Source organism: Anopheles maculipalpis, chromosome 2RL, assembly GCF_943734695.1.
Source record: "Anopheles maculipalpis chromosome 2RL, idAnoMacuDA_375_x, whole genome shotgun sequence".
NCBI lineage: Eukaryota > Metazoa > Arthropoda > Insecta > Diptera > Culicidae > Anopheles > Anopheles maculipalpis.
Genome location: NC_064871.1, coordinates 89309203 through 89324640, shown reverse-complemented (window position 1 = coordinate 89324640; position 15438 = coordinate 89309203). Strand labels below are relative to the sequence as shown.

Below are 15438 nucleotides of genomic sequence, written 5' to 3'. Positions count from 1 at the left end.
TTTAGCTTTACGGACGATTAGCTTCTCGACACTGTCACGTTCTACTAAAGGTATAGTAAAGCTGCAACAAGAACAAAAAATTACGGGCACTAGGCACATCAATTGTAGAAACCACTTTATTTGATTTATCTACATGGATCCACTGCTTCTCTCTCATATGGGACCTTTCTCTCATTCTCACACATCATATATGGGGACGACTGCCGAGGAATCGCCTTTCCGGCGAATAAAGTGTCATAAACAAATTTCCACTGCAATTTATATGCTCCGCGCCTACGGGCATAAGTAGTGTTAGTACACAGGATGTAGCTATGACACACATCTACACACAAAAAAACAAAATCTGCAAAGTTGCACAAAAATCACACACCCAGCCACACGCAGCTCTCTTCTTCACATATTCGCACATTTTACCCTAATGGATGATAAACATATTGGAACGAATGGCCAGAGCTAGAGATAATCTTTTAGGGCATTTTTTGTCACCTTCTCAGTTTTTTCGACTTTATCCTAGGCAAAAGCTCGCAAAATTTTTTTTTTGCGGCATGTGTGTGTGTGCGCATCCTCTCATGTGCCCCCTTTATGCCGCCCACTTTATTGCGAAACTTTGTCCCATTTTGTACGGCGGTCGGGGTAGGAAATCGTACCGACTGGCCCTAGGCCAACCAGCAACCGATGAGATGAGATGTGGGTGAAAGAGTTTTGCAGATAGTGAAGAAAGGGAGGGCAGGTGGTAAGTAGCAATTTGAAAAAAAAATCCCTCATGCTTGCAGAACCCTATTCCACTAACCGTTATACATATTTCCAAGCCTCTTGCTGGGACGATTAGAAAAAAAATCAACCTATTTTTTTCAAAATTATTATTTTCGACCCCTTTCGTAATTTTTCACACATTTTTATACGTGCCACAAAACAAAAAAGCGAGCGCGCGCACACACACACACCACAGGAAGATAACCTTTCATCGTTCGTTTATGCTCGGGGAACTTTTCCACGGCGGCACAATTTGCATACAAGCGTATGGAGAAAATGGTGGTACAAAATGTTCGTTTTTATCTGCACATAGAACACAACCTAAGCACTTTGACTCATATTTGACACGGTGCATAGTAGTGAGTGCTAAAAATAATGGCTGAAAGCTTCACGAAAGCTTACTATACACAAAAATGGTAGCGAAAGTTAGCCATTTTAAAAACAAAACAAAAAAGCATATAAAGTCATATTTTGGCTCCAAACTCAAAACAGGAAGAAAAACTGTGTGAAAGAATTTTCGAAACATGAAAGAAAACATCCATTTATTAGAAGAGTGATGGTTCAATGTTATCATTGTTTCACTATCCTCCCTTCCAACACACAAAACAAATTATCGATCATGTCCGGGCAGGAAAAAAGAAGCGTAATTCTTTGCAATTTGTGACGGCTTACGAGAAACAACAACAGTACCCGCCCTGCAATAGTGTTCTCCCTCAGGGCAATTTCGGTTTGTTGTTTGATTATTTTTTTTTTCTGTCCGCGCCAACAGGATCCGAAAGGCACGCAGCGTTCGGAGTTCAAACATGGTAAACGAATTAAAATCAATATGCGACATGTTTAATTTGCACGTTCGTGCGCGGCTGCTGCAGATAACACTGGGGAGACTTTGCGTCGAGCAATAAAAAAAATGCAGCATATTTTCGATTCTGGCTATGTTTTATTTATTTAATTGATATTATTTCTTTCATTACGTTTTGGAATAAAAGTAGTGTTGAGTTTTACGTTTTTCTTGACCATGGTGAGTGACAGTGACAGTGACCCACGAAGAACAATTTACATCACATGTGCGTCAACTTATATCTATTTTTACTTGTAGATTATACCATTTTTAAGGAAAAAGTTGTTAATTTTTAGCATCAAGAGTCTACAATTGGTGACTTATTGATACGACATAGTTGGATAGTAAATCCTCACTACATGAGAATTGTCGCAAAAAATTTGCCTGGTGGAAAAGTACGCAAGAAATCGTATGCAATCCTTCAAAGCCTCATGGCAAATATCGGCAGATAATCACCGTATTAACTTTCAACATATTTTTACACTTACTATATTTCGTAATTGTTAAACTTAATATTTCATTGCTCTTGCTACTAAACAAACCCCTACAATGGCATGTATCCATATAATTACTATATGCCAATTAAGATCAGATGAATAAACATCGTTTCTACTCGGTTGCCCAAACCCACAAAATGGCCCACTAAATTTCCTGTAATTTTACACCGCTCCAGTCCTAGAGAACGATATCGACGACACAGCACAAAATGGCTCCAGGACACGAATCTCGACCAAGAAGCCTACCTTCGTCAATCTGCCTTAGACAATGCGCAGATTACTTCCTTCCGCTAGCAGAGTTGTCTGCTTGTTTAGACTAGGAGACGTTCGTTGGCTTTTACCAGGCCAGAGGGGGTCCAGTCCAGTACCACAGTCGCATCCATGTACGTACACGGTAGAGCAGCTTATCTTCGTGTTGCTTTAGTCAGTTTTGATTCCGCATTCCCACAGGCAACCCGGAAAATTGGTCAGCATAATCCAGTGTATGCTTCGCTTGCCAAGAAGAGATGATTTAATTACAATTTCAAGCCTATTTCACAAATGGTACCTTCCCCTGGTTCGGTTCGGCTCGACACCTACTGCATAAACGTTGCGCAAACACTGAAAGTCCATCAAATGAAACTAAAATTAACCCAGTTGACCCGTTGCCTCTCCAACGAAAACACCCTCAGTAATAGTCTGCGTCAAAATTTTGACAGATGCATAGAATTTTAGAACCTATCTATCTCAAGGTACCCTTTTGCCTGCTCGCAAGTATAGTCAATAAATTAACTTTCTATCTATCTACCATTGTAGCTGAATCGGAACTGTAACATGGGTGTACACCGACGAGAAATCCCAGATGTAATTTTCCTACCGCATCAAACCAATCCCTCAAGAAGTCACTCGAAGGCGTAACAACACACGGTGTATTGTTTCGCCAAACAATAGCACCACCAAAGGGGACAGCTGGAAGCTCTTTAAGTGGTTCAAATGGCTGCTTCCGTGTACCGTGCACCTGTGCAACCATCATACCGCTCTCTCCAGCAACTTTCTTCCAGTTAAAGCCCACTTCAAGCCCACCGCGAAAACCCGACCAGGACATTCATGGAACGTTGAATCCGTTAACTGGATCACTGGTCCTCGCGGAGATATCACGTGTTACCAAACCGTTTCATAATTGAAGCGAATGTACAAGCAGACATGTGCGCGATACCAATCAACGTCAATGTAAATCAACGAATACACACAATCGGCAAGCTCTGCTGCTCCCATACCACGTACACAGTACGGCCGGCAGATTCTGCGTTTGCCTACCGCCCCAAGCATCGAAAGCCTAAGAAATGAATAAACTATCGCTCGAGAGAGTCTTCGTCCCCTCTCCCCTCGTGACTGTACGGTGTCTCCTGAGAGCAAGCGGAAAACAAGGTGGGCTCGGCTGTGATTGCGCCACTGATTTTCCATTGTGTCGCCACAGACAGACAGTGAGGCTCGTTAGCGCGTTGGAAAGGAATCGGTTTAATCAGCTGGAAAATCCCCTGTCGGGGATATATCGCAATGGATACACGCACGTACGCGCATAGAGTGCAGATTATACGTACTGCGTACACACTGCACCACACACCGGGAAGCGCCTATTCAGTTGCGTGTCCATTAAGTCTTGCGATGGAATCATACGCATACAAGCGCTTGCCTACAGGAAGCTCACATACCGGGATTCAATCGGATCCCGCAATCGCAACCGTTCGAAAGGAGAGCCAAGGATTGTGTGGGAAGGTTGGCACAAGACTCGCACCATACGAGAATGGCCCGAAGTCATCGTTATCGTTTGGCATCCAACTTCAAAGGATGCAATGATCGATATCGTCTCTGCAACTTTGACCATCCTTTGGTGGCTATTGTACCGGCTATTGACCACTTCACCTGAGAATGAAAAACAGCCGGCCAAACACTGAAGTCCTGGGAGAAATTCGTATTGCTACAACTTCGACAACCAACTGCACTGTCTACCAAATTTAACTACCATTTTTTATTGCCGTGACAGTGAAGGAAACTCGTATAGAAAAATACAATTTATAATTTTCATATATTTTTCTTTTGTTGAAAATCGATAAATTCCATTCTAGTCCGATCTACCGAACCACAGTATCGCACAAAATTGCAGATAATATTCCAATTCCGGTGCGTTGCGTTTCATTTGCATTGCGTGCGCTTACCCGTCACGTTTGTGGTGCGACCAGGTGCGTTAAGGAATCTACGAAGTCTACGCATTCCGTACGACACAAGGGCAGGAATTTCCTTTTTCACCCTTACCCTTGAGCCACGACGTAGAAAACGAGGTTAATTGAGGCGTGCACAACTATACCACAGTGGTAGCGAATTTCCCCGTTTTCAGTTCGTAGCGATTCGCGTGAGATTAACACTAGCCTTCCGCCATCCGGTAAGGTACACTAATGCGGCATGCGTTAGTTGACGCTTACCACCAGCAAACGCAATTAAGATGCTTCCTGCCATTGTCGTTCGCCGTAATTGCGTATGGTGTTGGATGATCGATTATTAGGGCCTTAGCACCAGAAGAAATAAAAGAACAACATCAACGATTCGAGGTAATATCAAATGCACTAAATCAATAACCGTTTCCGAAATAACTTTTCTGGCTGTTGTTGAAAAGTGCCCTTCAGAGTAGGGTACGGTTTCTTGTAATTCTGTGCAGAGTCTAGATTTTTTAAAGATTTGTACAATCAAAACTAAAATTGTTAACGATACTTCGTTTGATGGGCGCAGCTACACCTAATTTGCCTTCATATCGTGTACCGGTCAGGCGAGCTAAGACCTCTGAATTCAGGACCTCATTTCCTTATCGTCCTTATCCTTATCTCTGACTATGGCTTATATAGTTGGTTGAGATACCCAATGCCTGGTGACAGAAGAAGAAACTTCATCAAAATCAGTAATATCTCAATCCTTGTAACAGTATATGAATAATTTTAATTTCTGTCTACAGGTCCTCATATATGTACATATCGCCTCTAGTTGCCTCTTGTAGAATCAGTGCCAGATGACGGACTAGAAGTCGAAGGCCCAGGAAGCCCAGTACTCAGTTACTGGACCGTGTTATATCCTTACAAAGATAAGAAGAAGAGATGCAGGTCCCAGGATCTTCTGGGGTTGAACTGCTTACAGCAACAAAAAATAATAAATATGATTTCTCAGAGCATCAAGAAGATGGTGAAAAAAAATCCTCAGAGCGACATTTATTGTACAAAAATGGAGCACAAAACACACACAGCCAACACTGTTCATGAAGACAAGATCAACGATAGAATGGCAAGTAGTCGCACGGAACTGTGGAGCTAATAGAATAAACATCTTTAGGAGAGTACTTAGTTATTTACTAGAATTTTGTAATAAAGAGTTCTGCAAAAACCACGAACAGCTTGTTCGGTTTGAAAATGTTTATAGCCGCTCTTTCCCTTGTAGTAAATCATACTCAAATTTTACTTGCCTTACATGTTATCCACTTTTTATCACATTTATAAAATTCATCACCGGTCTCTGGGACGCACCTAGAAACGGTAAATAAGATTTATATCCACAAACACCCCAGTTCCAGTGCACAGTGGCAACTCACCCACCCTAGACAGCACTGGCGCAAGCTGTTGGCGTTAATCGAAAGCAGAAAATAGACGATGAATCACGTCACCTTGCGTGGCGATGTGTTCGTGCAAATAACACCTCCATGCATTATCCTTTTTCCAACTATTTGTTGGCATGGTGGAAAATCGTTCCCCATTTTCTGAAAGAAATCCCTATTTTCACACAAAACCGATTGCGCGATTGCGTCAAGACGCTCGAAATTTTAGCTGCAGCATTTTTTTTTTCTTACTACACCTGCCTTTTTCTAACCAGTCTGGATGGCAGCTGCACCGATCACTGCCTCAGGAACGAAAGGGTGCTCCGGGGTATGCACTGCTATGATTTATTCCGGAACTAAAATTTATAGCTCCAGACTGCCGGGTGCAACAGAAAACACCCTTCCACCTGGCACAGGCGGTTCGTAAAATGTCGCAGCATTTTGGCGTAGTTTCGCCGTGAAGCGTACTGCTGCCGATATGCTATCGAAAAGCGAAGCTTTTCACACACATACACACGAAAGGACATAGTTGGTTGGAGGCTGCTGGAGAAGGAAAATCCCTGCGACATCTCACCACGATTACTCGGTCGGGCAAATCCACACACCCCACGGTTTGGATACGAACATCCAAACCCATCAGCGGCCCGTACCTTATTTTCTTGGTAAAAAGCTTATTTTCTTCACCCTAATGAAGATCATGAAGCTAGTTATGAGCCCTTGTCGGTCGTTATTCTTCGCTTCGCCATTCGCACAAAGCCCCGCCGGCCGGGACACGGTTGTGTAGTAACAGTTGCAGTTGACTATTTTATGATTATGACCGGCGGCAGCGTTCCAGAAATTTGATGGCAAAAGTGCCAGAACTGGGACGCGGAAGATGGTGTGCACTACTAGCGACACGAAACCAAAGTTGCCATATTTCGTGCTAGGCGGTAGATAGCAAGCGGAGCGCAATATTTGGAACGCATTTTGCGCTCGAAAAACCCCGCAGCACAACCTTCGAAACCTTCGAATGGCTGTGTGCAGCAGCGATTGCAGTTGACCATTATTTTTTGGGTCGAGATGACACAGATGCTCTAGCAGGGGCGCGTGGTTTTAGCCAAGAATCGTTTCAATTTCCGCCAGCATCCTGCCGTTGTTCGGACCAGCAACTGGCGGAATGTTAAGTAACTACTACCAAGTGAATGGAGTCGGACAAGTGTAGATAAAACGAGCGTCCAAACAAAAAAAAGCAGAGACTATAGAGGACCACGATGCTCTGTGTCTACGGAGCACTGTTAACAAACGATTATTATTAAACGGTTCCGTGGAACGGGACTATACTTACGGTCTTCACCGACGCAGGACAACCCCGGAGCAGACGGCACATTTGGAAATACTGGAAAGAAACAATATGGAAAGAACGTTTTAGTGTTTATTTAGCTGATTGGTTTGGAGACCTTTTTTGTAATATCCCCCAACCATAATATCAAAAGGATAGAGATTTATTTCGGTATCATTAAAATTTATTTAAGGATTTTATTAACTAGGGTATAAATAATATTTTTAAAAAACACTTTAAGTGCATCATCAACAGCTTCAGGAATCTTTTATATTGCGAGTCGCTCAACAATTTCATTCCGAAGTTTTCACTGAGCACACTTGAAATATCTCCACAAAAATTATTATTTCCTGCCACCATTCTTTTGCGACATTCTTCGACCCGCCTCGCCGTTCCTCACCCTGTCCGGCAAAGGAGATACGGCTTGCGGTAAATAATACTTTGCGAAATTGGTTTCGTCCTCACGACTGACTGTGAGCTCAGCTTCATTCTAAGTCACGTTGGGCTCTTGGGGGGAGATGGGGGAACAGCATCGTTCCGAGTCGCGGTTCGTTTGGTGCGAAACTTTGCCCACGAAATGTTTCATTACCCACTTTACCTGTTTGACCTTTCAGTACTCAAGGGGTACGAGAAAATATCCCACGAGGAATGAGTTTTGTGAGATATTCGTTGAAACCCATGCCACCACGGCACCAGCACCACAGTTTTGTGCTTATGTAATTAAGTCTCCAAGGATGTAGAGTACAATGAAATTATTATGATTTCTTTTAAGGTGAATTCACTCCACCGACATCATGTCAATGGGTTTTTGAAGAATATAAAAATGATCCAAAAAATCTTTCTGTAACTTTTTTTTTATAAAAAGGTCAATTCCGTTCCATTTTTCTCTCTTGACACAGAGGAAACGATTTTCGATGCGCACTGATAGAGCGAAGACATAAATGAAGCTTAAAAGCTTCTATAACAAATTGCCGGCAATTCATCGCACCGGTACCCGTCCTTCGCCGTTCTATTATCAACTCAATCCAAATAAAAAAAGAACATTTTTTACATTAAATTTCTTGTGATCAACACTTTGTTGCTCCTGTGGGGAAAAACTTAAAAACGATTTATTCGGAGCTACAAATCCCATCGATAGATCATCGTCATTTGTTGTCTATTTGACAAATTTGGACCAAGAATGCATTCGGAAGCAGTTTTAAGCTTCCAAAGCCAAAGGCAAAGATTTTGGTAATAAATTTCATCGTTGTTTTTCGTTTCGTTTGACTAAGGACCAACTTAATTAAATTATAAGCATCACTTCTATTCTAATTTTTCTTTTGAAAATATATGCCATTTCACGACCAGAACGACTCTACACTACAAACAAACTAATATAGATGAAAAAGCAACAAATGAGTGAAATGATGAACTTGCAACCCTCAACAACGCTGTATCGTCTTGAATTCACATGGAAATTAATGCACATGTTGATGGTAAACCTCTAGGAAAAAGGATATTTCTTATGGCTTAACCTGCGTCAAAACAGTACACACGTAGGCAGAAGGTATAGTGAAAGAATTCATTCCGAGACACAGGGAAATTTAAAATACTATCGGAGACTCTGTTAATTAAAGACTGCTGGGACAGGTGATGAGTAAATTACATCAGCATTGAACCAAACAAAGAAGCATTCGTGGCTTATGGCATATACCAATAGATTGAATTCGCATCATGGACAACTTCTCCCAATGGTGTATCGGTATTAGATTTCTATCAACCAATTTAGTTTGAAAACGTCCACGCATTGGAAGCTTTACAATCCGAGATCGTTCCAATTGTTGGTCGGTGAACCACACGAGGAAGATGTCTTGCGTAGATCGTTGGACAACGATCGTCCGTGTGTGGTTCCTTAGTACGTTTAAGTTAGCCCCGGATGCTGACTACTTCGCGCTGATCCAAGCTCTCTTCAAACTGCTGCATCTGTTTGAAAATCCCGTGCAGTGTTTCGAACGAATTGGAACAGTTGGTGGAGTACTAGTGCAACTTATTCATTTCTTCGTCCTGCTATCGTACGGCTCTTTCGCGTACAGAGCGTACTGGCAACTGTCTCAAGGTTCAAGTTTTGCTGCATCAGTTATAACTATCGGATCTGCGCTGCTGTTTACATTAACGATTGTTCGCCTGTGTATGCTTAATCAGTTCGGTCGGGTTATAGATGCACTGCGCTCATTTTTTAACGATCGAACGTACGGCGAGAAATATGATTGGGCCCATCGGTATCGTGCGGGTGTTTACCGTCGATGGAACTGGACGATCATCTGCATCATTGTAGCGATTAGCGTTAATCAATGCATATTCATGCACACCAACTGGAACAATGAAGATTTTCAACTTCAGTTTCGAGGTGTTACTGTGGATAGGACCACAATTCGAATTATTATCGAATGGTTTAGTAGTTACATTCCGTTAAGTTGGTTTGCTGCATCCAGTTTGATGCACATTATAGTGGAATTGTTTCAAACTGAGATGACGATTTTGGTCCGAAGTTTTAAGCAAGCCCTCGATGTGGAACACCAGCAAATACTCGAAGTACGCAACGTCCAACAAGCGTACTCTTTATTTTGCGCACAATTTTACGGCAACGTACGTCGACATGCACTCCTATTAGAGTAGGTCTTTCTAGATATTTACTTACTATAGCTTCTTTTGCGGGACAGAAAGGGCTAATTAAAAAATAATTTTCCTGTCTAATTTTAGCATGTTTTCGATGTTCGCAAGGATATTCAACCTGTTCGGCGTCTTCGTGTACTATGGCACACTGATGATAGTGACCTGCACCTGCTTTTTTGTGATGCATAATCAATTTTCATCTATTACCGTGTGCTTTGTCATTTTTGCTTTGTCCCTAATGATTGATACACTACTGTTTTGCAAACGCATCGATAATGTCTACGATCTGGTAAGGGAGACACTATTTTGTCTTACATCTAATATTTTATTACACACTTTTACGGCCTTTTTTTTTAGAATAACGCCGTTGGCGAAACAGTCTACAGTATATATTGGCCAGCAATGTTTCGATTTGCCGACAGGGGTTTATCGATGAACGATCAACGAGCTTTCCGACGCAGCATGCTGATTGTGTTACACCGGTGCCAGCAACCATTAGGCCTCGGATATGGCGAGTACAGTTCCCTTTCGATGCATCGATTTGGTGTATTGATCCAACACATTTACTCGCTGATAACATTCCTTGCGCAGTTTGATTAGTTCATCAAAGTAAAACACTTGCTGCACATATGCATTGATGTTAGTGCACATTTGGAAATAATTTTTGCTATCCGCATTGCAACTTATATTTGTATTGCAGTTCACCATTTATTCTTCACTGTTTTGATCTATTATTCGTCGGGATAATTATTCCCCATTAATGAGGCTAACCGTTGTAAAGTAATATATACCCTGCAACTGCACTAGCCTGCCTGAAGTTAGTTAACAACTTCTACCTAGCACAGTTCAAGATGTGCCACCAATGGATTCGGAATGTTTTTCAAATTCTGTTCCACCGATACATTACATTCACCGATAAATCAGACTATTTCGAGCTGTACAAAACTCTGGCAACGATCTCAGCCATCCATTACGACGCACATTGCTGGATCGATCGATCACTCTGGATCGTCTATCGATTCCTGCCAGTTTTGGTAAATATATCCTACTTCTATAAAGCCTACCGGCTCATCATAAACCCAGCAGACAGCACATCGGCAGCCGTAATTGTAGCCTCGATATGGGGCTTCACTGAAGGTACGCTGCGCATCGGTATCATCGAAATCTGGTACGACAAACTGTACAAAATTATGACGTTTTTGAACGATCGTTCCTACCGGCAACAAGATGCCCTGGTACGTCAGCAACGAGCTGCCCTATTTGTTGAAAACAATCGCATCCAGCTTACACTCGTCGCAACGATGCTGATAATAGCGGCCTGGTTCATGACCACACAACTATTCGGTAGAGATGCGTTTATGCTGCAAATTAATGGCCACGTAGTGGAAAGTGCTTCAGTGCAAATTGTTTACGGGTTGCTGTGCAACGTTTGGGGCATGATCTATGTGCTTTCGTTTGCAATTTTCTTCATCATTTTGAACACCTTGCAACTGGAGATGAAGTTATTGCTGGATGGTATTACGAGCGTCCAGTCAACGATCGTGGAGCGAGCAGAGCGAAAAATTGCCTCTTTGGCAGCATCCGGACATTCAACACACATGCAGCAGCTAGTGTTCTGGGACATTTTGCAACCAGAATTGAACAGGCACATCTCACGGCATGTCGATTTGCTAGAGTAAGTAATTTTACCTCTGACATGTGTATGCTTATTCTACATGTCTACGTTCCTGCTTACTTTACATTCTCTAGCAATCTCAAGGAATTCAGCACGATCATTGGTCCATTCTCGTTCGTTCAGTATTACGGGACGCTTGCACTGATGGCCGACTGTGCCTTTATCCTGTCAATAGAAGGAATCTCGAAAAATGGCATGATCTACTTTATATTTGTCACCGTGATGGTGTTTCAATCGTTCATCATCTGTCGCGGAATCGAAAAGATAAACGATCTGGTAAGTTTCTTTTACGAGTTCCTGTTAAAAGTTGTTGTCCATCAATTCGTAACACCTTCAACAATTTCAGAATGAAGGCATCGGCCACGTGCTGTACGCAGGTTTCAACTGGCCTGAATTATTACGATACAATGCACGCTTTCGCAAACAGTATGTAACCGCACGGCATACGCTAATGCTCGTCATTGGCCGTTCGCAGAAAGGATTCCAATGTTCATACGGAGGGCTTGGCGGCATTTCCATGGAACGGTTCGCCCAGTTAATGCAGAAAAGTTACTCTTTGTTGACAATTCTGCTTCAATTTGCCAAGTAAATGTGACACGGTACCACAATCGAGCAGTCGTAGCATATATGGTACACTAAAAATTTAAATTCATCTATTAGTAAACGTTGTTAGCGGATGCACAACAAGCACAATACAGCAGGAACATCCATCAAAGGCTTACCCGACCGTCACATGCAACAGATCCCACTGCTAAATTACTAGTTTCTACAACACGAGTGATATCGCTGGTCCAACAACATACAAGAATAATCTAGCTCTTGTTTACTTTAATTCTAACCAGTCCGGACTGGGCGTCTTTGATAGCTGTATTCACTGCAAACAAACCAGCGTACAGATAGTGTATACTTATCGATTGATGTTTGCAAAACGGTGTTCATATTGGATTTACACCAAGCACAGTAGTACACCAAGCACAGAATAGTTAATGCGTCCACATACCTAAAACGAAAAGAAAATGAATAAAAAAAATAGCTTTGCACTTTAGCACGTAATTATTTATTTCATTTCATTAATGCTATGTTACATCCAAATTATGTGACGATCATATTAAACAATTTTGCATTTACTTCTAAAAATATATCCGAACAAAAACGTAACTGTTAAACATGTCGTTACTCACATAGACGATAATTTGATCGGTAAATAAATCCCATCAAACTGTTAGCTATTAGCTCAATCTAACACGCCCAGGCCGTCGTGCCACACACACACCTCACCCGTATGCCCTCGGATGGTGTCGATTGCCCCGGAACGACCGTATGTACATAAACACATTGGCTCGGAAAGATGATTGATTACCATCAATTTGGAGTCAATAGAGCGCGCGAGACGGTAACGACTATCGAGCTGCTGCTGCTGCTACCAGCGTCGTCACTTGCTAGTGTCGGTGGATAATTAGAGCCGAAATTTGGTTCGAAACCTCGATCGAGAGAGGGAGAGCAGTAGTTTAAGCTAGTACTTCATTACATTGCAAAACCTTACCAGCGGAAAACGGACCGGTTAGAGAGCTTCGATCAATGTAAGCAAAGGGAATTATAATTGAGATCTTACACACTCCGGGCTGGCAACACTTTCTGCTTCTAATCGGATCACTTCATCTAATCGTTTCGGTGGTAATTTGATTTCTGTCAGATGCTTCGCAACAAGAACGTTGCGAGGAAGAAGTATTCGCTCACTACTCGCAATGGTTGTTGGCGTAGGTTTACTAAAACTAAATCCCGAACTTTGTGTGTTGGTGTTTGCCTCGCAGACAATTTAATTTTACATACGATGCCTCATGTGTTCATGTTGGTTAAAAGCAAATGTTTGATTGATTGATTGATCTTCTTTGCAAATGCTAACTTCAAGAGTTTTTGTTCTTCCATGTCTGAAGACTTCATTTAACCCGTAGCTTGATAGTCAGAGACGCGGATGGGATTTGACCTTTCGTGTGAGCAACCAAGAGGCTTGCGCAACGAAGGGAATTTTTTCCAAATTTGTAGCATTTTCCACTGCTCTAACTTTGCTTACTGATGATTATTTCCTGATGCGCCTTAAAGTATGCAATTATATTAACGAATTAGTACAGACGAACAATGTTTAGTACATAACGCTACGTATACTAACACTCTCCAGCAGCAACGACCGGCGAAGGTGTCACGGCAGCAACAAAGTACGACGAACCATAGTAAAGACTAGCGTCCATGAGGTTCCACATCATTCACTTCCACCAAGTTGATGATGCACCAACAACAATAAAACTATTTATCAACACGAGACGATATCGATTTCACACTTATCGCTATGGTTTTCACGATTATGAACAATATTCGCGATTTCTCACGGATGATTCATGGTACCAGGGCGAAAAAAAAGCTCGAGCCTCTCGAGTGTTACATTTCTTTCACGATGTAGGTTTGAAAAAAATCTAAACAAACTGATGAAACTAAACTATAGCTACGATGTAAGGCGTCACGTAGAGGCAAAATAAAACACACAAACACTGTAAACTATTTAAAGGCGGCCCCGCACCTTAAACGACTAACCATCATCGTTTATCAGCTCGATTGCACAAGGCAAAGGCATTACTGAAGCAACAAAACTCTGGATAAGTCAATCCCAGACGTGTAGGTTCACATCTAATACCCTAGGCCTCGCAAATCTCACTAACATTGTTGAACATGTTTCTAACCGGCCCCAAACCAATACACAGTTAAACATTCAGAGCATGGTGAAGCATTATGTCCGTGTGGTCGTTATCACCAAACTGCCCATAACAGTCCCCAAAAGCAACTTGCAATGTGCTGTCACACTTTGCACCGATCGAAGCAAACGTATTGTAAAAAAAAAAGAGAGATAAGGCAACAATTACCCAACACAGATTTAATGAAAGTGAACGCAAAGGTGTGGACAGGTGTCAAAGTGTTAAGATACTCTCTACCATTACACCATTACCATTACTGTTCCGATAGCATTAGAAACGCGTCGTCCACATACACTTTCACTGATGAACAGAAGTATAGCTCAGCTCTGATAAAACGGTTATCATCAAAACAACACCCCGATCAATGCGGGAAGTGAAGATTTAAACACTTATGTGATGAGTGTTGACGCTCAAGAGTTGCATTACGGGTGTGAAGCGCGGAATCGGATCGAGATTCCAAGCTTGTTTCACATTCATCTTGGTTTAATGACCGGAAAGGTCACGCCGGCCACCTAAGGACTTTCTAGACTAGCTGAAACCTTGTTGTTGGATAGTCAGTCTTCACTACGGAGGAACGGTCTGGATAGGATTAGAATCCACGACCTGTCGTTAGAAGGCTGTCGCATCTACTACCGAACCGCTGTATTTCACATAGAATATTTCATACCTTATTGTATTACCAAAAAAACCAGCAACAAATTTTTTAAATAATTAGTATAACCCGGATACTAAGTGGAGTACTAAGACAAACATTACACTGCCATCAAGCACTATCATTAAATAACAACTAGCCAACATTACTGTAACAGTTGCTCTACTCTGTTGCTTCTAGCCAATTTTTTCGTTCATGGCAACATTTTTCGCCCCTAAATCAAAACCCAAACTAAGATTTATGATAATGCTTAGAATGCTGGCGTCCACCATTGTAAACTGGGCCTGAAAGGATTTTGCTACTAAATAAATCATCATTTCAGCTACCGCGCGGACGCGTTGCTGCCCCCATCCATCCGTGCTCTAGAAAGTGCTACCAAGGCCCATCAGCTCACTCAAATGATGCAAAAAGATGTATGACTTATCGAAACGATTATGAACTGCCGCTCCTGGAATGGGCACAATTTGCGGAAAATCTACCGCCTTAAGCAACGCTGCGTTAACGTGATCTTATGGTAAAAGTAATGGTGACATTATAAGCTATAAGCGCTAGAAAATACTGCACCAGAAGATTGAGCTAGGTGTGGAAACATTGTACCTAAGAATGTGATATTTACAGCCAAGGTTGAATAAACCCACGTTTGTACATAAATTATCAATGCTCTTAATTTATATACATCGGTCACAATCAGTCTCA

The 15438-nt window shown here is 42.0% G+C and overlaps 3 protein-coding genes across 10 annotated transcripts in view; 2 read left to right on the top strand and 1 right to left on the bottom strand.

The window, feature by feature from the left end:
- LOC126567906 (atypical protein kinase C) overlaps positions 1–15438 on the bottom strand; it is a 162340-nt gene that overhangs the window by 19642 nt on the left and 127260 nt on the right. For 7 of the 8 annotated variants that reach the window (XM_050224260.1, XM_050224261.1, XM_050224256.1 and 4 more), the window contains exon 3: positions 7026–7076. In XM_050224260.1, coding sequence (XP_050080217.1) covers positions 7026–7076 — 51 coding nt within the window. Of the gene's footprint in view, positions 1–7025; positions 7077–13513; positions 13606–15438 lie in introns of all 8 variants that reach the window. The other variant, XM_050224262.1, reaches the window with a different exon arrangement.
- The window catches only part of LOC126568310 (apyrase-like), a gene marked incomplete at its 5' end in the record, with an annotated part of 350971 nt that overhangs the window by 229513 nt on the left and 106020 nt on the right, over positions 1–15438 (top strand). The gene's annotated exons all lie outside the window — the stretch shown is intronic.
- On the top strand, positions 10523–11939 carry LOC126568247 (uncharacterized). The gene is made up of 3 exons (XM_050224692.1): positions 10523–11346; positions 11421–11622; positions 11693–11939. Exons 1-3 carry the CDS (start codon positions 10523–10525, stop codon positions 11933–11935), a joined length of 1269 nt encoding a protein of 422 aa, XP_050080649.1. The 3' UTR covers positions 11936–11939.